The sequence below is a fragment of the Dipodomys ordii genome, unplaced genomic scaffold (genome assembly GCF_000151885.1).
Source record: "Dipodomys ordii isolate 6190 unplaced genomic scaffold, Dord_2.0 Scaffold157, whole genome shotgun sequence".
Classification (NCBI taxonomy): Eukaryota; Metazoa; Chordata; class Mammalia; order Rodentia; family Heteromyidae; genus Dipodomys; species Dipodomys ordii.
This window is the reverse complement of record NW_012267373.1, coordinates 5,700,699-5,722,957: the sequence shown is the minus strand read 5'-3', so window position 1 is coordinate 5,722,957 and position 22,259 is coordinate 5,700,699. Positions and strand designations below refer to the sequence as shown.

Genomic DNA, 22,259 nt, shown 5'->3' with positions numbered 1-22,259 from the left:
CTCTGACCTGGCATGTTATTGCTTAGGCCTGGGTTGTGGCAAGTGGGAGGAGTTTAAGGAGAGGGAGGAAGAGAGAGATTTGCCCAGGCTTATCCCAGAGGTGCTGGGATATAGCCAAGTAGGTTGTCAAGGAAACCAGGACTTGCAGGGTAGCTCTAAAATTGGTGAGCCTGGCAGGAGACAGACTGTCAGTGGGAGGTTCATGCAATAGGACCAGTCCGGATAGCTAGAGTGCCACTATATCAATCACCAGATAAGAGGCCTGCCCTGTTACCAGTTCAGTCTTTCATGAGTGGGCCACACTAGCTACAACTCCATCTTGTAGGAGCAAGGTCCCTCCCCTTGATCTCATCTCCTAGGACACACAAGGTGGCTCACCAAGCCTTAGGTTCATTTGAACATCTGGTCCTCACCTCTAGGACCCTAGTTTACCATCTTCTCGGAATGTTTTTGCCCTACATACTAACAGACCAATTTCTAATCACTTGTTCAAAGAATCCTACCTCTTCACCCAGCCATGTTCTCTCATTATCTTTTTATTTTCTATGTTACTCTTAGGGTGTAATTTAGGTTTCAGCTTCTTGTCCACTTTCCATAGTAGAATGTAAGCTCTGCAAAAGTAGGGACCATATCTGTTTGCCATGATGTCATCAACTATATTATGGTCACACTGGCAAAATGAATGAAGTCTGAGTGGCTACAAAGCTGACTTATATGCAGAGCAGAAGCCATTTCCAATGACATAGTATGCTTGTTAGGTTTCAGGTCTCCTAGACTGTCTACGTCTCACTTGCTATCCTTTCCCTCGTTCCTTCCTTTGTTCTTTCTTCCTTCCTTCCTTCGTGTCTTTCATTTTTTCCTTCCTTCCTTCCTAACTTCCCTCTTTCTCTTCCTCTCTCCCTCTTTCTCTTTCTCACTTCTTTCTTTCTTCCTTTTCTTTCTTTCTTTCTTTTTTGTCAGTATCTTTCTCCAAAAGCAGGAAGAAGGCAATGTCCAAGAAGAGAAACTGCCAGTAGCCCTGAAAGCTTTCCCAAGAGTGGGATTCCAAGTGAACTCAAGTGGAGTTTTTAATCTTTGGAGCCATTTCTGCTTCCATATCCATTTTGAGTGACTAATAACATTTTATTTGCTTTAAAAGGACTACCAAGGTCTAATCATAAGGTTTGTTTCTTTTCCAGAAAGCGGATGTTAGTGCTGTTAATCAAAAGCCTTTGAATCAAGGTCATATGATTTCCAACAGATTATTTCCCGCACAACATGTTTTTGTCTCATAGCAACAAATCATGCCATTAAAATCACTAAGGCATGTGGGCTAAGTGTTTGATTAGCTGTAACTTTCATTTCTAAAATGGCCAACTGTGGTACAAAAAAGTTATACCAGTTTATATTGGCAGATGAAAATGATCTGCTTCATTGATTTTTAAAATTAGGACCTGGCAACAAAGTCTTCTATGATGTCCTTTCGTTGTTTCAAACAAAGAAATACTTAATATCAGAGATTCAACCAAACCATGAGCTCTCCCATTTATGAATGAAACAACTGGTTTTACATGGAAATTTGGCTATTGTATTGGGAAAGTTGCTTGATTAAAAAGTATGCTTATTAGATGAATGACTATATTTTTATTGCTCAAGTTTTAATCATTGTGTTGCACTATCGTGAGCAAGCCCTGATTGTTTAAATTGATACTGTGTCTAATAATGGTAACATTTACTGGTCCCTTGTTACCTGACAGGTGATGTTTTAAGTTCCTCAATGAGGATGATAGAGTTTGATTCTCTTTTTTTTTTGTTTGCTTGTTTTTGTTTTTGTTTTGCCAGTAATGGGGCCTGAACTCTGGGCCTGGGTGCTGTCCCTCAGCTCTTCAGCTCAAGGCTAGTGCTCTACCACTTTAGCCGTTTTCTGCTTATGTGGTGCTGAGGAATTGATCCCAGGGCTTCATGCATGTGAGGTAAGCACTCTACCAATGAGCCACCTTCCCAGCCCCTCTCTTGTTTTCTTAAAATGGTCTTACTGGAATGAAATGCAAATTGTTCAACATGGCCCTTGCATCCTTCATCTTCTGGCATATCATCTGACTCTGCCCTACTGTCTTGCTTTTGATACCTTAACATTGTCTGCCATCTTGCTCCCTTGATTGGCTCATCCTTTAGGTTCAGCTCAACAATATGTAAAGAGGCCTTCTTGGCCAGCTTGCCTATTGATGATCATTCTAAGACCCAAGTATTTCCATTACAGCATGTGTAATTTCTTTGGGGGGGGGGGTAATTGGTCATGGACCTTGAACTCAGGGCCTGGGTGCTGATCTCTTTTGCTCAAGGCTAGCACTCTGCCAGTTTTCTGGTGGTTAATTGGACATAAAAGTTTCACAGACTTCCTGCCCAGGCTGATTGAGAACTGCAGTCCTCAGATCTCAGTCTCCTGAGTAGCTCAGATTATAGGCGTGAGCCACGGGCACCTGGTTATCATGAGCCAGTTTCTATCTCTTTCTTGTCTCAATAGACTGTAAGCTCTACAACCATAAATGCTGAATTCATCACTTACACACAGTGCCTAGCATAGAACTCACAAATATTTCTGAGTAAATTGATAAATGAACAGACATGTTCTGATTCTAAATTCATTTTCCTCTCATCTTTCCTTCTCTACTAGACAGTTAAACGATAGCTTTCCCAAGGCAAGACAGCACAAAGACTCTTCCCATTGCTAAGAATTTTCTTCCTTTCCCCAGGAAGGAAAGAACAGCTTTCTTTTTATTTATTCAATAAATCCTCCTAGAACCTTTATTACTTAGCACTTGGTGAACAAAGATAAAGAGGATACAGTTTCCTTGGGCAGCTCAAAATAAATGGAACGAGGAAGACAGAAAAACCTGTGTGTCTGTGGGTGTCTGTATTTAAACACAAGCCCACACTAGTTAGTGTCTTAAGAAGGGAAAGCAAAGAAGTTGGCAGCCACTTCCCTGAGAATCACTGCTTAAAACCTCCCCCTGCCACAGGAGACGGAAGGTGGGTGAAGTGATAGACAAAGGATTCCTTAGCATAACTCCTCAGTTCACACAACAAAAATGGATGTCTGGTGCAATCCTAAGTAAGTGCCTGGTGCTGCTTGTGATTTGTTGGTCCTATGATACTCTTGGCCTACATGCACTGTCTTCATGTTACTGGGCTTTTACCACTTGGAATTTGTAAACCAAATCCTAAATGAGGTTTCCCATTTACTGGTGAAAACCTTCAACATTTTTCTTCCTTATTAAGAATGGTATTAAAAAAAGCGATGAGAGAGAAAATAAAATCTGATTTTTAAGTTGTCAGAAAAACAGCACGAGAAAACACAATCAGGTTAGCCAGGAAGCAAAATGGCCAACATAAACTGTTTACAGGCACTTGACAGCTGTAAGCAGCTGTGGCTCCAGCCACACATCTTCTGTCCTCATCTCCTACTCCTATTTGCATCTGGTTTATTTCCTCTTTACTTCAATTGTATATGCATTCCAGCATGCAAATGGTCACTTCTTTTTTCTGGTTCTTTTTAGACTGTAGGAGCAATTGTAGGTCTGTACCCACCACTTTCTTTCTTTCTTTCTTTTTTATTCCTTCTCCTTAATAGAGAGAACATAATTTTACAATACAATAGCTGCTCACTAGACTTCCTTTCTTCTTTTTACCCAGGATATTTGCATTGGGGGCTTCATTTGATTGCACAGCCATGAACTCTGTTCTAGTGACCTTCATTGGGAGAGTTCTGAAGCCACAGAGGCAGATTTCTTTCCAGGCGTGGTGTAAGGAGCCTATTCCATTTCTCATTTTCATCTACTTTGAAAACCATCAGGGGTTTTTTTTTTTTTCCACGAAAAGGATGACCAGTAACCGTTTGTGCTTTAACTTTCAAGAAGCTAACATATGCCATTTGCATGGTGATCATTTTTTATTTATATATTCGTTAACTGGCAAAGAAGTAATACTCTTCTAAGGCCAAATAGAATCACGTAGCCATGGTTTCCAACTGCACAAGCATCCCTCAGGTGAACAGCTCTTTTGAAGTGGTTTTGTTGGCAATTAAGTGCAGTTATAGCCCTGACATGAAACTAAGCATTTGAACACCTGCCCTGAATGCTTAAAATCTGTGCCAGCAAGAGGGAGCTGGAAATCGACACCCACTCTGCAGGATCCATTTAAAAATAACAATAATAACTAAAAGTATCGAAGGCTTACTAGCATCCAGCCTTTTTCCGAGTACCTTTAATACATTACCTTATTTCGTCCTGAGAACAGCCTTCCTAAGAGTCCTTGCTTCTAGGTGTCTCATTAATATTCTGGAATTTCAGTGCCCTACAAAAAGCTGTAAGTGCTGGGCCACCTTGACATCTTCCCAGCGATGATATAAAGTGCCCTTGGAAGCCAGGCTTAAGGCACACGCAAGGTGAATGAGGGCAATCTCACCTTGTATGTGTTCTTGTTTTCTTTTCAACTTTTTTTTTTTGAAGCATAGAACTAATTAATGTTTGCTATAAAAATTTAACAGAAGTATAGTTAGAGGGAATTTGTAATTCCTTCTTTCAGCCCTCATCATTGCTAACATTTGGTGCGACCCTTCTAAACTTTTTAAGGTATACATAAGCACACAGCATTTTAAGGTCCCAAATCTTGAATTCAGGGCTTCATGTTCAATGAGCTCATTTGCTTATTTACTCAGGGCTGGTGCTATCCCACTTGAACCACCATGCCTCCTGCTTGACTTTTTGCTGGTTAATTGGAGATGGAGTCCCAAATACTTTCTGCCCAGCCTGGCTTCAGACTGCAGTCCTCCAGACTTCAGACTTCTCTCAGTATCTAGGATTTGAAGGCACAAGCTACCCATCACCTGGATTTTTTTTCTTTTTAAATTTCTTCCTTCCTTCCTTCTTTCCTTTTTTTATTTATTTGGCAGAATTGGGGTTTGAACTGAAAACTTGGTGCTTGCATAAAGTACTCTACAATTGGAGCCATATCTCTCTAGTCCTGCTTTTATTTTTCTAATAGGGTCTCACATTTTACCTTGGCTGTCCTGGACCACAATTCTACTTATGATTCCCATGAAGCAGGGATGCAAAATACATGACACTTCCCTGAGAGTTTTACTGAGTGAATTCTTGAAAACTTTTTAGCCAGACTGGCCTCCAAGCTCAATCCTTCTGATCTCTACCTCTTAAGCACCTAGGATTACAGGCCTGAGCTATAGTGCCCAGCTCAGTATATAGGGGTTTTTTGGTATATTTGTTTTTGCTTTTTGTTTACAACATGTATGACACCACTACATCTTGCTTTTCAACTTAATCCTTTTTATGTCAGAATGTATATACTATTTTATGGCATGCAACAGGGACCTAGCATACAATTGTATGAATAAGTCATAAATTATGAGTGTTTCTCAGCTTACAATGGGGCTACATCACAATAAAGCCTACTGCGATTGAAAATATGAAGTGGAAAATGCATTTAATGCACCTGACCTATGCAACATCATTACCTTAGCAACAGTGCGCTAGAGGGTGTGGATTGCTTACCATCCTGATCCTCTAAGGCTGACTGGGGGCTTGGGCTCAAATTCCATTGAATGCCTATTGATTTTATACTAAGTCCTAAGGGACCATCTACACTTACTATCTCCTTTACTGATGAGCAGTGTAGTTGTTTGTGCTTTTACTTTACTATAACAATGCTTTAGTAAACATTCTTATTCATGTCTTTTATGGGTTCAATATTTCTGTAGGATAGATTATAGGCAAGACTGCTGGCCAGAGAGGGAGTCCACATAAAATTTTGATAAATAGTTAAAATTGCCTTCCAGAAAGTACTGATTCACTCTCCTGCCAACAATGTATCCTCACTACTCTGGAGGCTGAGGGTTAAGGATCAAGATTCAAAGCCAGCTTTAGTGGACAAATTGCAGAGACTCTTATCTCCAATAACCACTAAAAGCTGGAAATAGAGATACAACTCAACTTAAGTAATAGAGTGCCAGCCTTGAGCAAATAAAGCTGAGCAAGAGACTGAGGTCCTGAGTTCAATCCCCAGTACCAGCACCCCCCTCCCCGTCCTTCACACACACACAATGTATGAGAAGTGTTTGTGGTTCTAATACTCCATCAATATCAAGTATTGTCTGAGGTCTTTATTTTTGCACCCCTAATTATGGGAAATGTATCTTTAAGTTTTGTGCATTTCTTGAACTAGTGATGTTGAGCTTGGTTTCATATGTATCTTGGCTGTTCGTACATCTTCTGCAAATTATTCCCATCTCTTATCCAAGTTCTCTCCTGTCTGTCTTTTATCACCTGTCCTAGGATCCTAAACAGCCCCCTTCCAACCCTTCATAGAGGCCATGATTAGAGGGCAAGGGGAAGGTGAGCTGCTAAAAGAAAGAAAGCAGGTCCTGAAGTATTAATGGCGGAAAATATTTTCAGCTGTGAGTGTCTTTCTCTTAAGGGAGCCTTCCTGTGGAGCTATGCTTATTTCTAAAGACTAGATTTCAACAGGACGACTACTTTCCCTATAGTAAGATTTTTCTGGGACCCTCCCGCTGTCATTATTGTATTGATGCCTGTTTCATCTTTCATGATGGGGCTTGATTCTGCCTGTTTTGTCCATCATACTGATGCTTTCTCCTGCCAGGAGATAAAGGTAACTCCTGGGGACTTAGTCTCACAGAACCTTTGACTAAATATTTGCACTTCTGCATATTTACCCAGGGAGTTCAAAACATAGATAAAACCCATGTGCATGATGTTTGTCATGAGCATTACATATTGGATCAGGAAACTGGAAATTGTTTGAAACGTCCAAAAATAGAGATTGGGTTAATAACAACTTAGTAAATCTCTCTAAAGAGATATAATGTAGCATTTGGCATATTTCAACTGAGCGGGGAGGGTAACTAAATATACATGCAGCTAGTACAATCATAAAAAGTGCTTTATGGTGTTAAATTCACAAATGATTCCCCTTTAACTTGGGAATTACTGAGAAACAAATGCAGCTCTGACCTTAACCAAGGTTCAGTCCTCAGTGATTCATACTTATGGGAATCTGCCACCACACCCGTCCTGTGATTGGGCACTCACCATGCAGTGGCATCCATGGCCTCATTTTCTCTGCCAAGTCTAAGATGGAGAAGGAGCATAAAGAGAAGGAAGAACCCAGAAGCCCACGAATTAGAGCAACAAATAAATTGACTTGATACCATTTGGGTTATCTCCTTGCCTCTTGAAAGGTTTCTGTTCACCTAATCCAGACAGCAGAATCTGTTTTGTCCTTAAAGTTTTGTCCCCCAAGTAAGACAGACTTAGGGCTAAGAAAGAAGTGTTCTCTTAAAGGCCTCTTGTACATACAGACACCCATAAAAAGCCCTGTAAGGAACAGAACTTGCTCTCTGTGTTCTGACATAATGGCTGGTCCCCTGATGAGGGGTGTTTGTTTCATCGGTCACCCATCCCAGATTGTCCAGAGGCAGTAACCATCACTTACATGGCAACTGGTGATCCGGTCTTCCGGGACAGTGGCACTGATAGTTCCACGGAGCCTGTGGGGAGGGGTTGGGCAGCAGCATCTGTGCACGTGCTAGATATCTCTGGGGTTCAAACGGAGGGAACTCCCTGGACCTCAGAGGACCGGGGAGGTCTTGGGGGTAACATGTGGACGTGAGGGGCAGGGGTCTCTCCAGATTTTTGATGCCCAAGACATCCTGGGGCTGAGAATCATACCCCGTGTCTGCCGTGGGCAGATCTGGATCTGCTGGGTTTCTGTGGGGCTGAGGCCGTGGCACCATCCCTCGGTTGTGGCCCGAGGAGTCCGCCAAAGCATTAGGTAAACTTTGGTCTGATTTTTCTGAGTCATGGCCAGTGTCAGGAGAAGCTGCTGAAAGCTGAGATCCCAGCCATCGATGATGTTTTTCCATAAACGAAAACTGATGCTCTGCAGGAAGGGCTCCAAGCACAGACTCGGCCTCAGGCCGGCTGGCTGCAGAGGAGCCCACGGACAAACCTCTGCCTGGGTCTGGGTGCCTTCTGAAGAAACTGTCTTCACTCTCCTCCAGGACTTTAGTGCGCAGGCAGGTGACCTGCTGCGACACCGGCCACTGGTGGCTTGTAAGTTTCAGAGGGGGGTGAGCCTGAGAAAAGTCCCCTGAAACATAGTGCAGGGCTTGGGGTGCAGGCAGGCTGGTGGGTGGTGTGTTCTTTGCATTTGGAGCAGGTGGTTCCGATTCCTCTTTGAGGGAATATTCTGGGATTGGTTTCAGCAACTGACTTGGGTATGGTTCTGATTCATCAACCTCCACAGGAATACTTCGGTTCATTCTAGTTGCTGGAACAAGAAAAAAAATCACCAAAAACAACTTAGCCTCAGAAGACAGATCAATGCTTGGAGTCCCCACTTTATGACCTTAAGGGACCTCATTCAGGATGTGGTTTAAATTAACACCACTGTGCTTGCAGGCCCCAATCACATAAAGTTGTTTACTTATCCTCCAGGCAAAAAGCACTAATGCTTATTAAGATTTTTTTTATCTGGGAGGCAGTTCAAAGAATCTGACTAGAAGTCACTCACCAGCAAGAGGAAAATGGATGAAAATCAACTGCCAAGTCTTGAGGAAAGAGAAATTATCATAATGTGGGTTGCTTTGTGTGTGTTTGGAATACATGATGAAGTAAATCTCACTACGTGAAATGGAATGATCTCCAAGACATATTGTTAGGCGTCAAAAAAAAAAAAGCAATGAGCAGAACAATATGTACACTCCTCTGCTGTTTTGTGTAGCAAAGTGAAGAGGGGGTTGAGTGTCCTTGTGCATATGCATATACACATATGTGTGTGTAGGCTGCTGTGGGCATATCTGCTTCTACATGTGCAAATCATGTGCAGGGCACGTAGATACTGCCACACTGCTTTCCTCTAGGATCTACTAGGCTGGGAAGAGAAGTGGGAGGGAGAGTTTTCCCTTTTGAACTTTAGAAATTTTGTTCCATGTGGCTATTGCTTAATTAAGAAATAAAAGAAGTCCTTTTAGATAAAGAAAACACAAGTTTAAAACACAAGCAGAGAGGTCAGAATGATATTTTTTCCACTTAACAACTTTAGGTCACTTCAAGGACTTCATTCCCTCTGAGCCCTAAGCCTGCATCAAAAGTAGCTGCAACCAAAAGCTCACTGAAGTTGCCCATACCTCCCTGGGCAGAGCCCACAGTCCACGCTATTGCTTTTATGTGGGAGAATAGAACCTCCCAGAAGGAGAAAGAAATCCTCCCTCTCTCCCTTTATCTTCAACTGGTTGAAATGATGCCCTATCCTAGGGGAAGTTGGGGCTGGTTAGGATAGAGGAGGTAAGGACACGAGAGGTTTGCAGAAGGCTACTAAGCAGACATAGCAAAAGAGCAAGAAAGTTCGAGAAAAAAAAAATCCCAGATTGTGTGCACATCAGGCATGAGGCCCAGAGTTAAAAAAAATCCCAGAGGTTTACTCTAGGCAAGGCCTTTGTACATAGCACACTTCAAATACTAGAGAGAAAAAGGATTGTGTGTGGATTTTTAAATTCCTGCTTTGGATCCATGCAGCATTTCAACCACAAACGTTTACTGAAGGCTTACTGTGCCTGCAGTCACAGAGTACATAAATTATTGTTCTAAGACAGCTTTTGAAGAGCATGAATTCACTTTCTTTTATGCCCTGTACTCAATCCAATAGGAACAAGACCACATACATTTTGAAATACATCACCTTCAACCGGATGGGGACAGCATTTATTATTATTATTATTATCATCATCATCATCATCTATCTCTTTTCTTTTTCCTGCAGTGCTGGATAGAAGCCATGGCCTCACACATAGTAGGTATACAATGTATAATTGGGCCCACCCCCATATGATATTCTTAACTGCTTATAGGAAGCTGGGTATGATGGTATCACCCCATATGATATTCTTAACTGCTTATAGAAAGCCAGCAACTTGGGAGCATGAGGCAAGAGGATCACTTGAGCATTCAAGACCAGCCTGGACAACATAGTAAGATGCAAAACAGAACAAAAAAGAATTCATTGCCTATAAAAGCAACCTAACCACTCTCTCTCTAACACTTCTCACACTCCACTCACCCACCTACTGCCCAACAACCCTTACCGTGTTTCCAGGCACCACAGAAAACTTCAGCTTCTATTTCCTAACTAGCTTACCCTCGCCCTTCTGTCTTTCCCTTCCCATCTGTCTCTTTTCTAGGCTATGTGTTGCCTTTGTCCCTTGGCTCTGCAGAAAAAAGACTCACCACCTAAATTGGTTAGAACTCAAAAAGAAATGCCTTTTAATGACTAAGAACCTACCAAAAAATAGAGATTTTGACTTTGCTATTCAAAACTGTTCACCATTGTTTTCCTTTCTTCCTCACGATTTGTCTACAGCTATGAAATTAGATATGCCCTACAAAATGCTCTTCAGCTGGTCAGGAAGCCAAAGTGTTTTCTCAGGGGTGGCTGAGTGTTGTGCAATCTCCTGCATGCAGGAGCCCAGGGCCAAGTGTGGAGGACCAGGAGAGGCAGACAGTGAGCCAGCTAACACGAGGACTCAATTCTTTCAATAATTGTTTGTCATGTGATTCAGCCTCAGTGCTCTAAACTGAGGAGCTCAGGTAGAAATCTTCCCATTTTCCTTGGAAAGTATTTCCTACCAATAGAAAAAGAAAAATCTCAACTCACAAATTTGACTTCTCTTGTTAAGGGATCTTTAAAGGGCTCCCCAGAACCTAATAAGAAAAGTGACAAGTACGGTCATCTCATATGAAACTTGAGGCCCATCCTATGGGTTCTTAAAGTTGGCCTAAAAAGGAACATATGGGCTCTCTGATGACAATAAGCAGATCTTTTGTTTAAGGCTAGCCCTCTACTACTTGAGCCACAGCTCCACTTCTGGCTTTTTGGCAGTTTATTGGAGATAAGAGGCTCACAGTCTTTCCTGCTCAGACTGGCTTTGAACCATCGTCCTCAGATCTCTGCCTTCTGAGTAGGTAGGATTACAAGCATGAGCCACTGGTACATGGCTTTGAATGGCTCAGGATTAGTAATCACCTCAAAAACAAACTGGACTGTGTTTTACCTACTTATTTTGTATTGTCCAGATTTTTTATTTTACTTTACTTTTTGTAAAGGTGATGTACAGGTAATGAGTATATTTCTTGTTGAACAGTATCACCTCTTCCCTCATTATATTCCTGTTTTTTCCCTCCTGACCTTCTTCCCCCACAAATTGCATAGTTCATTTTCAACATAGTGTCTAGTGAGTCTCATTGCTGAATGAGTTCGTCTTTTGTCCCATCATTTCTGTCTCCCCTTCCACTCCCCAAATCAGATAAACTTACACACAAGGCAAAAGCTGCAGAAATAAAAAACAATGGTGTAAAGTGAGGGAGGGGGTAACAAGTTCAACAAGAAATGTATTCGCTACCTTATGTAATTGTAACCCTATATACATTACCTTGACAATAAAATTAAAATTAAATAAGCACAAAGAGTAAGATAATAACCTTGTTTTCATTTCTTGGAGTTCATTTCAGTAAACATCATTTTATATGATCATATGCATGTAGCTATTGAGCCTTTTTGATCCTCTCCTAAGGATATTTTCCCTTATCAATATTAACTTCATAGAAAGTGAATAATGACTGATTCCTACTATGTGTTCCACTCCACGATGCACATACCTCTTCTGGAACATACGTTCAATTTAATTGTTTTACTTTTAAAATATCTACACGTGATACAAAATTCAAAAGGTACCAAAAGCTGTCTAGTGAAAAGGGATCAAAATTATTTCTAAAGATAAATAAAACACTATTGCTACCTCTAAGTCTCTTGTGATACAGTTCAAGAGAGAAAACAGATATACAGAAATGCCTACCTCAGGTCCTTTGTACTTATTTCTTCCTCTCCTTAGAATCCTCTTCCCCCTGTATGGAATCCTGCCTTCTTCCTTCAGGTCTTGCTTCAGCTATTACCTCTAAGAAGTATATGCTCTTCCCGTTTCCCCTCTCCCTTCACTGCTTCACCTCCTCAGCAATTATCACCATCCTCCAAGATCCTCCAAGACCTTTCAAATAGACATTAGAAGTACAGTTAACAGATTCCTTGTGTATTGCCCCTTCTATTTTTCCAGGATATAAATCTAGTAAAGGCCTGATTTCTGAATGCTATATATCCCAGTGCTTAGAACTATAACTGACAGTAGTAGGTGTTCATAAAGATAAATGATGGGTATCTAGGTCAGAGCAGAACAGATCTGTGTAGCTGGAGCATTTCCCCCAGAATGTCAGGCGCCCAGGGGCTAGCAGGGAACATCTGATGGTCTCAGAATTCTTCTCAGAATTCTTAAAATTATGCTTCATAATCTGGGTGCTAGTGGCTCATACCTATAATCGCTGTTATTCAGAAGGCTGAGGTCTGAGGATCTCAGTTCAAACCCAACCCCATGCAAACAAATCCACGAGTCTCTTAATTAACTAGCAAAAAGCCAGATTGGAGGCATGGCTCAAGTGGTAGAGTGCCAGCTGTGAGTGAGAAAGCTGAGTGAGAGTGAAAGGCTCTGAGTTCAAATCCTAGTACCAGCACCAAAAAAAAAGCACCACATGAGTGACCTTCACCCATCCTCTCATCCTTATTTTTCCTAAATGTTTATTCAATACCCACAAAGTGTCAAACCACCAAGTAGGCCTAAGCCATTTCTAGATCCATCCTGCCTATGTTTAGGGTGGACTAGGGCCTTCGCCTCTAGAATGCAAGCTCTACGCAGGGAGAGCAGGGAAGACGCAGACATCGGCCCTGCAGCCCCAGCCAGAACTGGTAGAAATGGTCAACCCCGACAGGGCAGCCACAGAACGCACAGACACAATGATGCACCAGTGTACATCAGGGATTGGGGCACATTAGTGGGATTTTTGTCAGAGATGCAGTCTTATCTGTTCTGTCTTTATTAAAATACTATAGAAACGTTTAACCGAAAACTCATCACTGGGCATCTCTATTTTTCTGGTTTCTTCCAGGGCAACTCCAGATGCTATTCACGTGATTGTGGCCTGTGCTACAGTCCCTGACTTTTGTCACAGCGGCAGGATTGATGCAAAGGAGCCCCATTTTCAAGCCCTGACTCCAGAGGGGACAGAAAAGCCCTGGAGCCCCAGTCGCTGTTGTATGGAGACAATCCTGGACTTGTGTGAGCCTCAGAAAGCCTAGAACCAGGAGAGCTGGCCCAGAGTCAACCTTCTTAGGTCCCCAGTGAAGATACCAGGCCGCACACTTCAGAGACCATGAGGACTTCCGTGGAGGTCCTCTCCTGCTGTGCCAAGGAGAGTGACATCTCCACAACTCAGCAATAACTACGAGAAGTCTGAGCTTATGTTCCTTCACTGCTAAGAATTTCCTCTACAGCGTATGTGCACATTGTCTGATGTGAAGAGACTCATGGAGATAGGCCACACAGTAATGTTTACAAGTAGCAAAGGCTGGAGATAGCCCCTATACCCAGAGACATTCTGAGTTTTGTTTTGTTTTTTTGGTGAGTCATGGGGCTTGAACTCTGGGCTTGGGCGCTGTCCCTGCACTCTTCAGCTCAAGGCAAGCGCTCTACCGCTTGAGCCACAGCACCACTTCCGGTTTTCTAGTGGTTTACTGGAGATAAGAGTCTCCCAGACTTTCCTGCCCTGGCTGGCTTTGAACCATGATCCCCAGATCTCAGCCTCCTGAGTAGCTAGGATTATAGGCGTGAGCCACCGGCGTGCAGCCCATTCTGAGTTTTTAGAACTGTTATATATCTGGACAATGAACAATGAAAACTCTGTTTCAAAAAATAAAAGACTGAGAAAGCGCTATGTGAATTGAAGTAGATATAACTTCAAGATTTACTGTTTAGAAATTATACCAGGTGTGGTAGTACAGGTCTATAATTCCAGATACTTGGGCAGTGAAGACAGAAGGATGATAGAGGTCCAAGGCCGGCCCAGGCAAAACCGAAAGACCTTATCTGAAAAACAACCTAAAGCAAAAGGGACTAGGGGCATGGCTTGCTTAGCAAGTGCAGACCCTGAGTTCAAATCCTATTACTGCAAAAAACAGAAGGAAGGAAGGAAGGAAGAGAGGAAGGAAGGGAGGGAAAGAGAGAGAGGGAGGGAGGGATAGCAGCATATAAAGTGATGTAAGATCTCTGTGACCTCTCTCAGAAATTAAGAAATGGTAGATGTCCTTCAGAAGGGAACTGGATGACCAGGAAGGGGGCAGGAGAGAGGTTTACTTTTCAGAAGAGTTTATACTTTTAAACTTTGTACAAAGGACATTGCTGTATCAATTAGAAATGGAAAGGGATCCCCCCCAACCCCCCACCAACTGATGTGGATGCTTACAAAGATTAAGAACCAGTATGAGGAACCCGTGAGATCCCCACCTTTCCCCCTCCCCCCGCACCCCCCCCCCTAAGGAGGAAGTGAACATGTCCCTTAGGATGCAGACACCAGTGGGCAGAGTTACCTACAGAGGCCAGCTGCAGGGACACACAAATGACTGCCACAGCTGAAAGTGAGCCTTCACTCCTTCCCATGCGACTACAGAGGCCGCAGCAGCTTCTCTTCACTGGGAGCTCATCACCCTTTGGGCTGGAGGTGGAGAGCTAGCTCTCTGATTCAGCTGTTGTCTGTCTCCTACCTCTTTGAGTTTCTCTCTCCCCACAGTTTCTAGCTCTGGCGTCCTTTTATCTTCGCTGGCCTGAGCCCTTTTTTCACTATCCTAACCCACCCATAGCAGCCTTGCAGAGAACATCTTAACCAGAAGTCAGCAGCTTGACATCTGTGTGACAATGCACGCTGGTGTCCCATTCACAGAATTCTCCTTTGTGTTTCTGTACACAGCTCAGTCGACCTCCTTCAGCTGCCTCCAACTCCTGCCCAGGTCTCTTCCCAGAAGTCCTTTTCCTCCTCTAGCACAGTCTGCCTTGTTACTATTGCTCTTCTGATACTACCTTTCTGATTACAGTTCATCAAAAGGCTTCTTTGCCTTCCACCAAGCCAACTTTGCTTTGTCAGACCATCTGGCCCAACCCTGGTCCTGGCCTGTGTGGCAAGCAAGTCTCTCTTAGAGCACACATAATAGACTGTATACCCATGTTTTGCTCCCATCTATTACTAGAACATGAGAAAGTAAGCGCTATTCTTACCCACATGCAGTGCTTTCAGACTCCCTGGGTTTGCATTCTTTCTCTGCTGGCTATATAGCTAATGTGTGATCTTGACAAAATTACTTAACTTGTCTGGGCCTCATTTTTCTCATCTGCAAAATGGAGAAAATAGCAATATTTGCGGCATAGGAATATTATATGGATAATAAAAGGTATGAAATGTTGAATGTAGAGCTTGACCCATAGCAAGCTCTAAAAACTATTTGTTGTTGATATTGATATTATTATTATTATAATAAGTGATTTGGCTTTGGAACTCTTTCTAGACAAGAATCTGATGTAGGGTGACTGTATCTATTTAAGCAATGTGTGAATATGGGAGTCATTTCTGGTACAGGCAATTCCCATTATCTCATTTGGTCCTTAAGTCTAGGTCAGAGGTAGAGTGAAAGGTGCTATTTTGTTCCTAACTATTTTACAAAGGCTGAGAGTCTAAGTAGGTTTTCCAAAGTCAGACGACAAGTGATCGGTGATGGCAAATGTAGCCTATACTCTCCTAAGTCTTTCCACTAAACCATATAGGTCAGGTGTTGGAAAATGTCCTACAAAGGCCAAATAACAGATTGCTTGTGCTTTACTGTTTACATGCTCTGTCTCATATTCTGCTTCTGTTTGGGGCGGTGCTGGGCTTTGAATTCAGGGCCTGGAACTTGCTAAGCAGTCCTCTACTGATTGAGCCTTGCCTCCATCCCTTTTGTTGCTTCAGTTGTTTTTCAGGTAGGGTCTTGAGTTTTTGCCCAGAGCAGGCCTCACACCTCCTATGCCTCCCATGTAACTGGAATGACAGACGTGAGACACTTCATCTAGCTTATTGGTTGAGATGGAGTCTCACATTTTGCTTGAGCTGGCTTCAAACCACAATTGTCCAATCTGCCTCCTGGGTGGCAGGAATTATAGGCATGAATTCTAGCACTTGGCTCTTCTTTTTCCTTTCTTTTCTTTTTCTTTCTTTTAAAGAAACCTTAAAGTTGTAAAAATAGGCTAGTTCAAAAAGAGCTCATGTGTTAGGTAGGCCTATAGTTTACCAACTGCTGATAAAAATTATGCTAATGTATCCAAATATGAACCTAAAGAAATGTATCTACTTAAGAAATCTTACCTTTCTACTTATTAACAATTACTGAAATATTTCTGTGTGAGAAATATTGTTCAAGTATTGATTAACTAATTCATCACTCACTGTGACCCTAGTTGATAGGCCCTCTTGTTGGTACCATTTTATGGAAGGGCAAATGGAAGCAAATGGAGGCACAGGGAGGCTAAGACACCTTCTCAAGGTCACAGACCAGTAAGAAGCAGCGCTAGGATTCAAATCCAAGCAGTTCAACCTCAGAGCCTGGGGCTCTAATGCACTGATTGGCACAGCTATTTGGGAGAAAGATAGGGAGGAGGTGGGGAGCCACAGAACTCCCAAGAAGCTTCTGGAGTGTTTCATACCAATTCACCTTGACACTCAGGGGCACAGACACACACCACCTGTGTTCCGCAAAGCATCACCAGGCTGGAAACCTACATGCCGTTACAATAGATGGCACCATGAGACGACACCGGCATCTTGATGGAGAAAAGCGCTTGATTGGATCTCATTAAATTTTAATCATAAACGGAATTCAAAATAAATTGAAAACTGGCTGACAGAGCACAAACAAAGGGTGATGATAAATGGCGATGCATCTAAAGAGGGGGTATCTTCCAGGGGACGTCTCTGAGGCAAGGGCGGATGGGATTTAATGAAGGTGCTGTGTCTCTGCAAGAAGACAAATAACAGCAAGGGATAGAGGAAGGGCAGGAGCGAGCAGGCTGAGTAATTAATAAACCACATTAAGCAGCTCCTAAGCGATCAACTGCTTGGATTTCTTTCTTCTTTTTTCCTCTTTAGCATTCTTTTGGGTCAACAATAGGGTGAAGAGTCCTAGGGACACATGAATATTTCAGATGGACAGAAGAAACACACACACACACACACACAAACACACGCACACACACACACACAGGTGGAGGATCCAATTGGATCAAATACTTTCCATGATCAATTATCCATTCTTAGTTTTTCATTCTCCAGAAAATATGTTTCTATGTGTGCATGCCAGTCCTAGGGCTTAAACTCAGGGCCTGGGCGCTATTCTTGAGCTTTATTTACTCAAGGCTAGCACTCTACTACTTGAGCCACTACTCCTAGCACTCACTACTTGAGCTCCATGTCTGGCTCTTTGGTGGTTAATTGGAGATAAGAGTCTCACAGACTTTTCCTGCCCAGGCTGGCTTTAAACTGTGATCCTTAGATCTCAGGCTTCTGAGTGGCTAGGATTACAGGTGTGAGCTACTCACACCTGGCTAGAATATTTTTTAATGTATCTACTTGAGACAGCTTATACTGGGGATTAAACTCAGGGCCTCATGCTCAAAGCTTTGGGCCACACCTCCAGCTAGTTTGCTGTGGTTATTTTCAAGGTAGGGTCTCAAAGCACAGGCTGGCCTGGGTTGCAATCATCTTCCTTACTGTCACTGTCACTGGGGGTGACAGATACATACCACTGTGCCCAGCCATTGTACCTCCCCTGTAGCTGGGTAACAGGTGCAGCCATTGGTTGAGATGCAGTCTTAAAAATGTTTATGCACTGGCTGGCCTTGAACCATTGATCCTTCAATCCTGACTCCTAAGTAGCTAGAATTACAGACTTGAGCCACTGCACTTGGCAAAGACGCTGTTTTTTCCCCCCTTGTTTAAATCAGCAAACTTATTAATGTTCTTTGTTTACTGCCCCAAAGCATGCAAACTTTCATAACATTGGTTTGCTCAGTGGAGTAAAGGGTTTGGCTCAGATTCAAACCCGAGTGAACAAATGTTTCCAAGTTTACTTGCAGAATTTCCCTTACACCAAAGTTCTTCCACTGGATTTGCCAGAGGATGGGAAACAGCGCAAGCCCTGTAGATGCTGGGTCATTTCCTGGCTCTGGACAGGACGCTGCACTGGAGGACTCACGTCTGGCTGAGTGAAATCTAGCATTAGCTGACCTGATCTGAGGAAGTTTGCCCCCAGACACCTCTGTGCCAGAAAGGGAGGAGAAGATGGATTAATGGGAACAGACTGATTCTGATGCATTGGAAGCTGCTAATAAACATTCAGAGAATAGCTTCAAACCGGTTCGGGTTCTTTTGTTGTAATTGTTTTTGTTATAATTGTTGTTTTTCCAGATAAGATGTTTTTTCTAAGCACACATTTGTGGTTTCTAATTGAATCCAGGCCACAGAGTGAAGAAGAAAGGAAGGGGAGAAAAAGGAAAACCCTAAGGAAAAAAAATTAACTTGCTCCTCATTAGACTAGGAGAGATTTCTTTAACTTCTGATATGTATGTGTTATGAATATGAGAATGGTCAGCTGGAAGACAAGGAAAAGAATGGATATGGGGAACAGGCAAGAGAGTACAGGGTAAGCTGTTGGGCAGATCGCATCTGGACCAACAGCTCAGAGTGGCAGCAGAGTCCTGGGAAGGGACAGAGGGCTGTTGATCCAGGGAGAGGAAAAAGGAAAACCATGGAGCCTGTCACAGAACAATGCCTAGAGGAGAGCCAAGATCTCTTTATGGCAAAATGAACTGCCAAGATCCCAGGCAACTAAGGGGACGGTTTGGGGGGGCACACAGAATAACGAGGGGGACATTGATCCTTTCCCTCCCAAACAGCTTGATTTCAGCTGCCTCATCAGGGAACACTGGTACAGCTCTAAGGGCCATCACATGAACGAGGCCTACCCTCCCTCCGTCAGGTTAGATCCCTTGGTCTCCAGGAAGTTCTGTGTCCATCACCACCAGGATCCTCACCGGCACAGAGGAGAGCCATCAGGCCCAGAGCACATGTGGGCATGCGACAAGAAGTGTTGGAGGGGGAAAAGGACAGCCTGGCTTTCTGGGCTAAAAATATCTCGGTGACAATGCAGTGGGAAGAAATGGGAGAGGCCCAGGGGGCAGCCCTCAGATGCTTTCTCAGGGAAGGCTGCTGGATTGTTTTGATAAGGAAATGTGATCAAACATTAGGGGTCATTTAGTTAGATCTGAAAGGAATTTAAAGTTTAATGTTCTCATCTGTGTTCTCTTCTGCAGCTGCGGTTGCCTGCAATTCATATATGTGTGCCTTTAAAGGCTAATCTAAAATTGCCTGCAGCGGAAAAATGATTTGAATTCAGGATCTATCTGAGATTTCCATTCTGCAATGTGTACAACATTGATTTAATTTAGACAAACTACCCCACTGTATCTATCTTGCTGAATTCCTGTTAAAAGATGCCTATAAACATGACTTTCTCCTCTTCTTGTAATTTCCTGAGCATTTGGAAGTTACTCCTTAATCCTGGGAGAAGCAGGCTTTCACATTTTATAAAAGTGAGAGTCCTCAAGTTTGGAAGCTTTCCCTCCAAAACATCCTCACATTATCCAGACCTCTCTGTTAGCCGCTCTCACTCAATCAACAGGGCAGAGAGGCTCCACGGTCTGTCTCCAATCATGCCTGGTGGAATGGGATCAACACCAGATGCAGAAGGGCTGTGGTGGGGCCTTTATGGCTTAAAGCTAAGTTAGCAGCTGAACAGCAGTTAGTCTGATATTAGATAATGATGCATTGTGATTTGCTAAAAAAAAGGGGGGGGCAGTGGGACAAAGGGTGAACCAATCAGCAGTGATACCAGACACTATGTTGGAAATGAACTATATAACTTGGTGGGAGGAGAGGGAGAAAATGAAGGAGGGGGTGACACTGTTCACCTGACTTAGATAACTGTAACTCCTCTGTACATCACGTTTACAATAAAATTCAATTAAAAGAAATCAGGGAACTCAGAACAAGTGAAACATGCTGATATTCCTGTCTTCTCGGGAATACAGAGAAACATCAAAAACAAAACACCAGGAGGATTATCACATGGCCTTGATATCCTACCGAAAGTTGTATAGTACCAAAGGCCCTGAAGTAGCCCATCCACGCGGCAAGAGTGTTGGAACTGTATTACAGCAAGTAACTCCCCTAAGGAAACAATAACAACTTGTTGAGGTTTTGTGTTTGTTTTAAAGCAGTGGTTTGGAAAAGGTTAAGCCTTTACTGTATCCACCAACTAATAATGAATCTAATCATAGTCACCGCCCTTACATGGAGCGAGAATGTGTTTCACTATTTCCTTTCCCCTCCCATTAAAGGCCCCACACAATGACTGTTCCTGCCAGGATGGTTTTCCTTCTCCAAGTAAGTCAGCCACTGGCTTTTGGAGCTGAGTTTGCCTGCCAATTCCCTGGCCTGCCTTGTCTCTGTGAATAAGTGCATGGAGCTATGCTTCCTGGGTAACCCAAGTGGGACATGAACTAATTCAAGAAATCCTCTGTTTCTTCCTATTTGGTGAGAGCCAAAAATGATACCTCTGTTTTAGGCAGCTCTGCCACAGAGCCACCACTACCCAGCCTCTGCCAGCCTCCCTCTGCCTCCCCCTGCCTCACCAACCACTTGCTCTGGCTGCTTTACCTATGGCCTAGAGAGCAGATGAGGCAATCAAGAAGCTTGTGGGAAAGGAGCCTCGGTGCCTACAATGCCTTTGACAGTGTGCTGGATTCTCGAGGCTAGAAAATTAAGAAACAAAGCGCTTTGTCCTTGCTGTGTGTGGGGTGGGTGTTTTCCAACTAGTAGAGAGGAATTAAAATGTATGTGTAACCATCAGTAAACAAAGCAAGTCTTCCCGAGACCACCCACCCATTTCTACTACCCCTCTGAGACTACCCAAGCCTTGTTTTGTTGGAAAAGAATTGGACATAACCATGTTCACACCACACACACACACACACACACACACACACACACACACACACACACAGAGTTTACTATGAACATATCCAGGCCTCAGGGAGCCAAAATAAGAGATGGAACTATACAAAACAGAGTGACAACTTGGAGCCAAGTTTCCTATCCTCTTTTAAAATGATCCATTTGGTCTCCTTTTTCTCATTTGTAAAAAGAATAGAAAACACTTTGAATCAAAAGTCACAGGAAACTAGATTCGCCTCCAAGGTTCAAGTACCAGCATTTCCCCCGTCAGGACCCCCAAAGCTCTATCCAGTGCCAGCAAATTATCTAGCTGTGCTGTGGAGAGGGTTAAAGAAGGACTTGGGGCCCAAGTATGCAGTGTGGATTTTTTAATTTCCCCAACATAGAACTAGCATAGAAAAAATAGAGAGTTCTCTTTCTCACTGTTACTGACTTGACCTGGGGCACGCTGCTCCATTCTTGCCATCATGTGCTCTTGAGAGGAGTAGGACTTGAATTCTTGGTCAACACTTGTGAGGAGACTTAGTATTCAAACAAATGGTGGCCAAACAGCTGGAAAAAATGTACCTCTGTGTGTGTGTGTGTGTGTGTGTGTGTGGTGTTCTCCCTTCAAAGAGTTAATCCTGGCTCACCCCTGTCTGAAACATTAAACCAGCAACACGTTCTGGCTGCAAAAGCTTCCTGTCATGTTCTTTGCCTGAGCTGATCTCAGAACAAGTTAAGGGGGGTTGGGGGGGTGAGGGCAGAGGAAAATAGGGGGGGCAGAACGCTTCAGCCTAGGAGAAAACGCCGTGTTTTGGAAAATAGGTCAGTGGTTGAGCCATGAGAGGAGGCTAGAGTAAGACTGCTTACCTTAGATCCAGCACAGACCGACAGGGCAGCCAGCCAGCCCAGGGGGTGGTCTCCTCTCCACTCTCCTCTCTCCGCCTCGGGTCGCCCTAGCCCTCCCTCCCACAGCCTCTCCCGGCCCAGGTAAGTTGTAGAACAGGCTCGGAAGCAGGAAGTGGAAGCTGTATGCAAATCTCTACCGAGGCCGGGCAGCCTCTGCTCAGAAATCTCCCTGTGGGCAGTGAATCAACCGCTGAGAAGTCGCTTCATTTCTTAAAACAGAAACCTCCTTCGTTCACTGGAAAGAGCCAGGGACCAATTAGGCTGAATTTTTGTTTTTCACCACCCAGCTGGGAGCCAGCAAGGCCGCCCTGAGCCTGGGACGAT

The 22,259-nt window shown here is 43.4% G+C and overlaps 1 protein-coding gene and 2 long non-coding RNA genes across 5 annotated transcripts in view; 2 read left to right on the top strand and 1 right to left on the bottom strand.

The window, feature by feature from the left end:
- Positions 1 to 1,815, top strand: part of LOC105998188 — a 59,494-nt gene extending 57,679 nt beyond the window's left edge. The window contains exon 3 of the long non-coding RNA XR_001175678.1: positions 977 to 1,815. This is a non-coding gene — a long non-coding RNA (uncharacterized LOC105998188). The remainder of the gene's footprint in view (positions 1 to 976) is intronic.
- Traf3ip2 (TRAF3 interacting protein 2) overlaps positions 1 to 21,986 on the bottom strand; it is a 42,111-nt gene extending 20,125 nt beyond the window's left edge. For 2 of the 3 annotated variants that reach the window (XM_013032841.1, XM_013032843.1), the window contains exons 1-2: positions 21,897 to 21,986; positions 7,507 to 8,343 (exon numbers count right to left, since the gene is read on the bottom strand). In XM_013032841.1, the coding sequence (XP_012888295.1) occupies positions 7,507 to 8,335 (829 nt within the window). In that variant the 5' untranslated portion in view covers positions 8,336 to 8,343; positions 21,897 to 21,986. The remainder of the gene's footprint in view (positions 1 to 7,506; positions 8,344 to 21,896) is intronic. The other variant, XM_013032842.1, reaches the window with a different exon arrangement.
- On the top strand, positions 1,924 to 13,607 carry LOC105998189. Its single transcript, XR_001175679.1, has 3 exons — positions 1,924 to 1,952; positions 9,835 to 9,864; positions 13,062 to 13,607. It is a non-coding gene; the product is annotated as an uncharacterized LOC105998189 (long non-coding RNA).
- Positions 21,987 to 22,259: the final 273 nt, after the last annotated feature.